At 48.9% G+C, this 10,590-nt stretch overlaps 1 protein-coding gene across 5 annotated transcripts in view; it reads right to left on the bottom strand.

Moving 5' to 3' along the window:
- Positions 1–7,177: 7,177 nt before the first annotated feature.
- Positions 7,178–10,590, bottom strand: part of GIT2 (GIT ArfGAP 2) — a 49,021-nt gene continuing 45,608 nt past the window's right edge. For 4 of the 5 annotated variants that reach the window (XM_007448209.1, XM_007448207.1, XM_007448208.1 and 1 more), the window contains 2 exons: positions 8,621–8,684; positions 7,178–8,084 (listed from right to left, as the gene is read on the bottom strand). In XM_007448209.1, the coding sequence (XP_007448271.1) occupies positions 7,872–8,084; positions 8,621–8,684 (277 nt within the window). In that variant the 3' untranslated portion in view covers positions 7,178–7,871. The remainder of the gene's footprint in view (positions 8,085–8,620; positions 8,685–10,590) is intronic. The other variant, XM_007448211.1, reaches the window with a different exon arrangement.

The following is a 10,590-nucleotide window of genomic DNA, read 5'->3' as shown; positions in this document are numbered from 1 at the left end:
TAGTGTAGGGAAGGTTTCTTAAGACCCAAGGCACACTAACCATAAGGAAAGGATTGATAAATCTGACTACATTAAAAAAGCTTATCTTCAAAAGACACCTGAGAGGGAGGCATGCCCACACAATGCGCAAGGATGTTTGCAACACAGATAGCAACAAAATGTTCAGAACATTAAAAAAAAAGAAAACCCTCCTATGAATAATTTAAAAAGAAAAGAAACAGCACCTAATGAAAAATAGGTAAACACTCAAACAGGCACTTCACCAAACAGGAAATCTAAATGGCTACGATAAACATGGAAAAGCACGCAGCTGAATTACAGATCAGGAAATGCGAATTAAAACTACTAGATACAAGCCCACTGGATTGGCAATATTAAAACTGCTTATTACACCACTGTTGATGAAGATGTAGAACAAGGGGAAATCTCATCTTCTGCTGGTACAACCCTTTGGAAGACAGCACGGAAGCAGTGTTACAGTTTGGAGATGCACATCTCTATGACCCAGGAGTCCCACGCCTAGGTATACATATACCCTACAGAAACATACATGTACCAGAAGATATATTTTTCAAAGCAGTATTTTTCATAAGAGCCAAAAACTAAACTCAAACGTCCATCCATAAAATACTAGATAGATAAATCATGGGGCATATGTTCAGTGAAGACTGCACAACATGGGGAATGTACTAAATAGAGCTACACACACACGTTGACCTAGATGAATCTCAGTGTGAAGGAAGAAAAGCATACATCAGTGGCTCCGGTTACAAGTCTGAGAACAGGCAAAAGAAAGCTCTTACTTAAAAAGGGGTACACACAGGTGTTCAACCAAAAGCAAGGAAACAATTAGCACTAAAGTCTGGGGAAGGAAGGACCCATGGTGCCTTCTAATGAAAAGGCCATGCTCTGTTTCTTGACCTGGTGGCGGAGACACGGGGGGCCACATTATAATTCTGCATGGATGCGTTAGACATGTTTCTGTACGTAAGAGTCCAGGTTGGGGGAGGTAGGGTGAACAGAATGGAGGGGGAAGGGCAGAGGCTGTGGCCCAGGCTGGCCCGGGTTCCTGTCCTGATGCCCCACCACTTGGGGGCCAGGTGACCCCTCTTTGGGCCAGGACTTCTTCATCCATGAAAAGTGGAGGATGGGGATGTGAGGATGGGTAAGATAGATACCGAAACCACCAAGCTCAAATGGACCTATTTTTCCTGCCAAGAGGATCCCCACCTCCTCCCCTGCCCAGTAAACAACCTGCCAGTGGTGGAAGCACCCTCATCTCTGCTGCTGGACTCTGGCAGGATTTCCACCCTGCTTGAATAGGAAGAAGCAGGCCGGATAGGCTGCGCCCCTCCACTGAGCCAGCTTCCTCCCTCCCTCCCTGAGTGCGGGGAGTCCCATCCAGTCCCCTGGAGGGAGCCCCCTGGCTTCCAGCAGCAGGCACAGGGCTGCTCCTTCCAGAAGGACCGACCTGGGTGCCTCTACCGTGCCCTGTGGGATCTGTGAGGCCCTGAACTGTTGAAACAGCTGAATTGGGCAACATCCTCCACTCACAGATCAGAGTCTGACTTTGAGTAGTGGTTACCGAATGTCTCAATTTGAAACAGAAAAGACAAGAAATACTGTGGTAAACACGGAATTGGAAGACAAAACAAAAACTTGGTGTTCAACATTCCTTTAAATTCCCCCGGCACCCAGGGTGGGCAGAGACCAGCATCCCGGCCTTCCTCCCTGATGCTCCCAGGCAAGAAGACTGCCTCTGAGTCTGCCCCACACCTCCCTCCCACCTTACCTCTATCCAGGTCGTGGCCATTCCTCACCCTCTTCTGCTTCCAGAAGGTCTGCTGTCTGCCACATTCCTGCAGCCCTCATCCTGGAGGGTCCACTGTGCCAGGAAGAGCCCCATGGTTGAGCACAGGCCCTGTGCTCTGACTTGCTCCACCACCACTAACTGGGCCTCAGTTTCCTCATCTGCAAAATGGGGGGTTGTTTCAGTTGCTACCGTAGAAAATTGCACTTAGCCCAGTGACCGCACACAACGAGTGCCAGTATGAACTCAGCCCTTCTGGTCTCAAAGGAACGGGGTGGGGTAGGGTGGGGAAGTACTGAAAGAGGGAGAGGTCCTGAGAGGGGAGGGCTGGGAGAGGGAAGCAGATAGCAAGGTGTGGGGCGAGGGGGGCTAAGAGCCACTCTTAGGCCATCGTGTGGGTGGGGATGTGTGTGCAAATTTTAAGACCAGACGTCCTGTCCGTAATGTGTCCTGGGTTCCTGAGGAAAGTAGGACCTGGGAGAAAGACGGAGCTTACAGGACTAAGGCAAGAGAAGAGGCCAAGGCTGGGTGAGAGGTAATTACCTGGGGATCTGAAAGGGAAAGGAGGTGGAGAGAAGCCTGAGGGCAGGGGCAGGACACAGAGGGTGGTGCTACAAGGGCTGGAGAGGGAGAGGAGTGAAGGACCTGAGAGGGAAGAGAGGGGAAGGTGTTGGGAAGGGGTGAGGGGCGAAAAGGGATTTGGGCGAGAAGATGCACCGGGGTGAGAAGTGGGCTGGGAAGTTTGGGGAGCGTGGTCAGGGAAGCTATGCTTGTGAACAAGGACCTGGGTGTGGGGGAGGGAGGATGGTATGTTTGGGGGGGCAGAATGAAGCAGGGCTTCACTGTGCCTTTCCTTGTCCCAAGAGGCCCCTCCCCGGGGACCTGCTCTGTGGTGAGCTGCCACATGCCCCCGTAAAGCTATGAAGGAATCCGTCCCACCTGGTGTGGCTCTGGCTTCTGGTTTGGTGGCCTCCTCTGCCCGGCGTCCGTGGGCCACGGGGGCCGGCTCCTGGACAGCCTCGCAGAGTGTCAACCTCAGATGGCCCCCGAGCTGTCCCTGTGGTGAGGCCGCCTCTGTGAAGCCCCATGGTTGGGAAAGCAGTGCCCATGGTGCTTGGGAGCCAGTGGACAGTCCTGCCAGTCGGTCACTCAACAAATGCTGGAGGGGTCCTGGTGCCTGGGGCTCAAGGGTGAGACATGTCTTATGGGCACAAGAAGACTGTGCCCTGGTTACTTACTAATGCCCTTTATTCACATAATCTCACATCACCTCTTACGCAGACCATCAGGGATGCAGCCTCCCCGGGCTTCACCCCCGCACAGAGGTCATGTTCTCTGAGCTCCTTAGTCACAGACCCCTCTAGGGTCATGAAAACCCACCTTGGCTGATTATGAGGAAGACACACCGGACTGACAATAACTCACACACTCTCCCTCATCTCTGGATGCAGGACGTAACCTCAAGTGTAACTTCCTCATCTGTAAAATGGGAACAACTCCTTCTTCATAGGGCTGCAGATAGGATTCAACAAGTTAATATACATAAGGAACCCAGCACAGTGCATGGCACAGAGTAAATAGTTGATAAATGTGAGCTCTAATTATAATTATTACAAAAACATGGCTAAAAGTGATACCGACCAGGGTTCTTGGCCTTCCCCAATCAAGAGAAATTGACTAGAGGCCAGACATGAAATTCAGGCAAGGCTTTATTGGGGCCCCTGCTGCAGCCGGTCGCCGGGGGGGGCGGGGGGGGGTGCCGGGAACAAACAAGAGTTTCCCTGGCTTGCTCGCTAGCTGACAGGTGGGGCAAGCCTGTTCCTTATATGGGGTGAGGGTAGGGATGTGTCCAGAGGTCTAGCTGGAGGGGTGGCTTAAGTATTTTACCTCCCCCTTAGGTGGTGTTGAGTGCAGGGGGGCATGCTCAGTACCCTACTTTTGCTCCCAACACACTGTTTTTGCTCCTGGCTCTTCAGAAATGGCAGTTGGTTTTTTTTTTTTTGTCTTTTTGTATCTTTTGGGTCCAGAATTTGCCCCAACTGCCCATGCACACAGTTATTTTTAGTCGAATATAGTTTCTCTGTATTTTGTAGCTTGAGGTGAGGTGGGTCCAGGTGCAAGCTTTGCAACACTGCAGTAAAGGGTCCCAGGTCCCAGGCATGTCTCGAAAGCAGAACGCAAGGAGCTGTGTGGTGCTGGTGACGGGGCCTAAAAATGGCCTCTACAGCGGTGCTTCTCAGAGTGTGGTCCCTGGACCACCAGCAGCAGCATCCCCGGGACCCTGTTAGAAACGCAGATTCTTGGGCCCCTGCCCCAGAGCTGCTGAATCAGAGATGAACAGGAGACTCTTTCACAAGCCCTCCAGGGGTTCTGATGCTGGCCCACTGGAGAACCCCTGCCCTAGGAGCTGCCTCTGGGAGTGAGCTGATGGGTCTGAACTGCGAGGTCCTAGGACGAGCTGGATCACACAGAGAGGGTGCTCCGTCTTCCCCGGACTTCTCGCTTAGAAAGGCACCCGTGCTGCCCCACCCCTTCTTCCGTTTGGGAGAAGTGCCCCAAGTCACCCGTCGGGAGGACAGTTGTCGGGGACTGTGGGTATCCTTGTTGAACCCAGTGTGAATCTGTCCCACAGCTTTCCCATGTGAACCCCCGCACAACAGCCTGGCTCTGAAAGTAAAAGACTGGGGGCCTCGAGAGACCGAACTGACTTTGCCACCCGATCACCTGCCCAGGAGAAGTGAGGGCGCCTGCGCTTGGCTGGCTTTCACCGAATTTACAAAATTTAACGTGAGGAGTAAATGAATCATGATAAGATACATGGAACTGATTCCCTGATGCAGGACTTCTTGTAAGAAAGCTATCTGCTGAGCACAGAGGAGGAAAAGGTCACCCTTTCTGAAAACGGACAGAGCCTCCCCAGGGTGGAGGCACATTTGATACCGTCTCTCATCAAAGATGGGGTTCTGTGGGAAGAACTTTCTAGGAACTTTGACCTAGTATCTGGAAACATCAACTTATTGATGGGAAGCATAGAATTACCACAAGGACACTTACAGAGCCTGTTTATTGCATAACTAGCAGGCAAAAAATCCAAAACGATTTTACAACGCTTAAAGGGTTGAACAATAATTACAGGAATAGAATGTACAACAAACAGGAAAAATAAGTACAGAATAATGGGTGACATGGACAAAACACATTGGAATAAAAGGCATTTCATCTTTCCTATGCAGCATTTTCTTTTGTAAAATCAAGGTGACCTTCAACCGGGACAAGGAAAGAAGGAAAACTCTGCTTTGGGAGCTCAGGGTGGCTGCGGAGGACACTCATGCCGGTTCTCTCTCTGGTTCCGCAGCTTAAACCGCTGGAGGAATTGGAGGGCAGCTCCTGAGTTGTGCATTTATAGTTCCAATTGATGAGATGCTGTACTTGGTCTTTGGGCCCGATTCATTGTTCTTTGGCAAGTAAGAACTATTTGCATGCCGAGGCAGAAGATGACTTCAGTTGAAGGAGCTCAGGGGCGGAGCCGTCTCCCCCCAGCAAGTGGCAAATGCCGGTTTCCTACCTCCGACCTCTCAGCTCCGAGGGGCTTTTGAGGGGGCAGGGATTTCAGAATCAAGGGTAAGAGAATGACATTATAGAACGCAGACACTAGTGCAAGGCTGTGGAACCCATGTGCAAAAGACGGTGAACAACTATTCAGACAAGGTGCGAGTTGTCCGCAGGCCCTGGGGACCTCTAACCCCGGCCTCTCAGGACCGAAGAAACTGGCAGGGCACTTTGATGAGAAGGACGAGCTGTGGCCCTCCTGTCACTCCACCTGGGAACTTCCTTCCCGGGTTTTGGCACTGTGGGTTAACAGAGCAATCTCCTGTGGTGTTCTCACAACTGGAAATGCTTTGGTGGTCCCCACGTTCCTTGACTTTCTCCAGGGGCACGAAACAGCGTCCTCCACTGCAGGTCCTGAGTGTTGGAGTGAAGACACCACTTCACCCACCGCAGGCGACTCATTATGCAGAAGTCCGTCCTCCCCGGGAGGCCAAGGGCACTGACTCTGAACTGCCGCTGGGCCTTTCCCGAGGAGCCCATGTAGGCCTGGCAGGAGGGCACGTGTTTGCAAGGAAGAGGAGGGACAGCCCGGTACATGCAGCGTATGCAGAAAAGGTTCTCAGACAGTGCTTGAACTTAAGGTAGAAGACACTCCTCGAGAAGGCGTCCCCTCAGCATCCAATAAGAGCACGGCACTTAGGTTTGTGCAGACAAGTCTTGGAGATGTGGACCCTTTCCCCATACTACTCAGTGCAGCAAGAGCCGGCGAAAGCACCCACTCACAGTGACTTAGTAAACCAAACACCACTGCGGTGCTCCTCTCCGACTGCATTCGGTCACACTACAAAGGTGTTTGTGAATCAAACAGTTCTGTGAAAATACAGGCTTATTGAGGATGTTTTTAGGCAACTTTGATTATTTTGACTTTTTCACGTGTGTGAACGAGCGCTATGGGACAGAAAAGATGGGTGAAACAAGGACTAACAGCAACTGATCACAGGGTACGGTGGCCACGCTACAGGTAAGGTTCAGAGGCTAAACCGGGGGAGACCAGGGAAGCCAGGCCCTCACACTACACAGCAGAGCTGTGAGCTGGCAGCCTAGAGGCCGAAGCTCACCCACAACATGTGCCGTGAACACTTTTAGATGAGTTGCGAACATTTACAAATGGAGAGACGGCACAAAAGATATCTGGTGTCTCCTGACAAATCGAAGCTCCAGCAACCCCAGGCCCACTTTTCCACGTGGCAGCCTGAGCGGAGCCAGGGAGCTGCTGTGACCACTGATGTGCCATGGGCTCCCCCACTGTCCCCTGCCCTGGGCACCTGGCTCGCTTCACTCACCAATGTCAGTACCACCTGGCCCCTCTGGTCTAGGTCAGGGTCTGAGCCACACCCACACAAAACTGCAGCAATAAGCAGGAAGGAATATGCTTTAGCTTTTAGAACAACAAAGCTCTTTTTAGTAACTTGCTCCCCAACCAGGGATCGAACCCACACCCCCTGCATTGGAAGTCCCTTGAAAGGTGATGTCTAATTGTGAAGTACCAGTGAGATAACGGAAGAGAAGCGAACTCAGGTGATTGTACACATCTTACCTCATAAGAAGTCCTTAAAGGTGGCGAGATATGCGAAGCAGATCGTGTGGGAAGGCTTTAGACGGCTAGAGGAGTAAGGGGAGCAGATCATTGCTCCTGTCACCGTTTATGGCAGTGCTATCTGAATGGGGAGGGACAAAATTAGTTACGGCTTGTGGGACTGAGGCTCCACAGAGTGTGCGTGATAACACGGCCAAGGGACACACGACAGGGAGCATGAGTGCTTATCGGATGCCATGGAGACTTGAGGATGATAGTAAAATAGAAATAGAAGATAGGATCGAAAAATTAGATGAGAGAACACCTAATATGATAGAACAGTTAAAAGAAATTGAACACTTCATTGTTTCCTTCTAAGAGAGATTGTTACACTATTTTTAGAAAGTGGCAAAGTCCTTTCTCTAACATGCCTGCTTGGAGATACCCCAAACTTAGAGATTCTGCAGTAGAGGCTGGAAAATCTGCTTATTGCACAATACTTGATAGGGAACAGACAATGTTGCTTTTTTTTTTTTTTTTTTTAACCCAACTCTCTCCAGAGAATGTTTCAGTAAAACTCTCTCTTATAGTTTTAGCCATAGGCAAGGAGTCTGAAGGGATGGAAAAGTTCTAAAATACTTTAAACAATGAAGATCTGCTTTCGGATGTCTATGATCATTAACTCGATGGTCACGGACAGCACAACAGCACGTCAGAAGGTAAACTGGCAAACAGGCACAAATAAGGCAAGTGGGTTAAATTAATAGTTGAAAATTTGTTAGAAAACATGCAAAAATAATACTGAGTTTTCTTTTAAAAAGTTTTAAATTTTCATTAAACGTTTGTTTCTGTAAAAATCGCAAGAGTTCCATGTCTAAATTGGAAACCGGACTTAGAAAAGCCTGGAAAACAGAAGGGCCGGGCCAGCCCTGCCATTCAGTTGTTGTTCTCTTTGGTGGTGATGGTGACCAGCTGTTTGGCGGCCTTGGCGATGTCATACGCACACTGGATGACCTGCTGCGTGACCAGCTGGATGTCCGTGGGCGGGCCCGGGTCGCCTGGGAGGGTCTTCTTGCACTCCGACTGGAGTCGGTAGGCACTGGATGTCAGTAAGCGGAGGGAAGTCCTCACCATGTCGGACCTGGGTTTCTAAACAGAAAAACATAGGCATTCGCCATGAACTGCAGGGTGGATGTATCCGAGAGCACGGACAAGCATTCCTCAGAAAACAACTCAAGCTATTCCACAGTGAACAGCAGTTCTGTCCAGCACTTTTTCACTGAGGGTGCTTGGAACATTGCAAGCTTGGCAACCCACAGTGTGGCGGATGCTGAAGGGCTCTGTCTCAAAGGTCAAAGTGCGTGCAGTGTATTTAATAGTATGCATTTAGTAGTGCTATACTGAAGTGGTTTTTGAAAAATATTAATCCACTTGGGTGAAATATTCCAGATAAAATTTCATTCTATTAGGGCTTTACCTTTCAGCATTTGGCTTGTACATTCTTGTATTAGTAAACCCAAATCAATACTCATGTAGCACAAAAAGTATTTCAAAGCTCTATATGGCTATTTGCATATTCAAAACTTCCTGTGCTACAAAAAGATTAATATAATGTAAAGGTCATAAAGAAATTTCTTACGGTTCATTAAAAGGGATCTGAACCAAGTTAGTGGGGAGTGACTTACTTTGGGGAATAATGCTGCCATTTCTGTAACAGCTACGTGTATCCTCTCTGAGCAGGGAATATAACTGCAAGAATATTGAAGAGGTTATTCAAAGACAGTGAAAATAATTCAGAGACAGAGAAGACTTGGCTAAGAATAGGTCCCATTTACATTCCCGTAACAAAGGGGTTGAGGCCATGGCCAACCTGCTGTGGATCCCACATCAACAGGAGGCGCTCTGTGATAAAGCAGGGGCCCCATGCTTTCTTGAAAGTTCATTCAATCAGACAAAAAGTCTCCAGGTATGAATGTAGGCAACGTCCACTACCAGCCAGGTGGAGCCACAGAACAGTTAGTCTGTAAAAATATCTACACCTCCTCAAGGTGGTCATTCAAATTAAGACTGCTTACATTTTAATTAAATCATTGCATCTCAAGAAACTGGTTTGAATTATACCAAAATGCCTTCCAATTGGGAATTCCCGACTTTTACCTTTATGAGCCGTTAGAACCATACACCATGTAATAACAAAAACACCAATGCGTAGGAGTTATTTAACTTGCAAATGTGAAGGGGCAACAACCCATCTGGTGACAAAGACCCTGAAAAAAAGGCAATGTCCACAGCAACCACTGTATCAGCCACAAATGTTTCTTGAGCATTAACTGAGATCCACACCTAAGAGTTTTATGTTTTGCTGGTTATGGTTTTCATTTTGACCCCGAAATATAATTCACCCTTTCCTCCTGCAACATAGAGGAGACATTTTTCCTAAGGACATCTCTCAAAACCTCACGCATTACGACATATTTTAGGAAGTCCTCAATAAGCCGCGAAAGAGAGCACATGCAGATTAATGACAGTTCTCCTTCTCTACCAGAGGGAGTCCATGTTCACAACTTGTTATCTTTCCTTGAAAAGGCTTTTGTGCATAACATGCAGTAATCCCTGGACTGTGTAATTGTGTATAAGAGAGAGAGACAGAAACAGAGAAAGGCAGGGAGTGAGGCTGGAGGCTGAGGGGATGGGGCCAGGCTGAGGGAAGGTCAGGGGCTGTGGGGAGCTTGCTCAGCCCAGGGGACCAGGACTAAGCCTGACCGTGCCTGCATGGGCTACTGGTCCACTTAGGACGAGCATAAGCAATGGATATCGAGAGGAGAAAACAAGAGAAAAAGGCATGGGTTTAATTCATATAATGCAAGGTTATAAATGAAAGTGTCGGGACTTCCCTCGTGGCGCAGTGGTTAAGAATCCGTCGGCCAATGCAGGGGACACGGGTTCGAGCCCTGGTCCGGGAAGATCACACATGCCGTGGACCAACTAAGCCCGCGTGCCACAACTACTGAGCCTGTGCTCTAGAGCTCGTGTGCCACAACTACTGAAGCCCGTGCACTCTAGGGCCTGCGTGCCGCAACTACTGAGCCCACGTGCTACAACTACGGAAGCCCGCGCACTCTAGGGCCCGTGCTCTGCAACAGGAGAAGCCACTGCAATGAGAGACATGCGCACCTCAACAGTAGCCCCCGCTCGCCGCAACTAGAGAAAGCCCACGCGCAGCAACGAAGACCCAATGCAGCCAAAAAAAAGAGAAAGTGTCTCAGATACGCAAGGAACCAGAGATTTTAAGAGAACACTGAACAATTTATAAAATATAAATTCTATAGACCAATTCTAGTTTAAACCAAAAGAGTGAGTTGATGATTAAAAATCTCTGCATCATTCTCTCATGGTTCTTACAGAAAACAGATCATGACATATATTGAATGGATTTGTACATCTTAAAAAAAAGAAACTTCCCAAATTGTACCAAGCACCACATATTGTGATCTTTGAAGCCAGAAACAGCTTCAGGGCAGATATTTATATTTTTGATAACCATCAAAGAGAGAAACTTAATGTAAGCATAGTTTTTGGCTGCTGTTTGAAATACGAGCAAGGCACTTCTGAGCTGGGGGAAATGAGAAGTGAAGCATGTTGTTCAATGGTGGGA

This window comes from Lipotes vexillifer, unplaced genomic scaffold (assembly GCF_000442215.2).
Source record: "Lipotes vexillifer unplaced genomic scaffold, Lipotes_vexillifer_v1.1 scaffold236, whole genome shotgun sequence".
Lineage (NCBI taxonomy): Eukaryota > Metazoa > Chordata > Mammalia > Artiodactyla > Lipotidae > Lipotes > Lipotes vexillifer.
The sequence above is the reverse complement of the archived record's forward strand: the minus strand, read 5'-3'. Positions and strand labels throughout refer to the sequence as shown.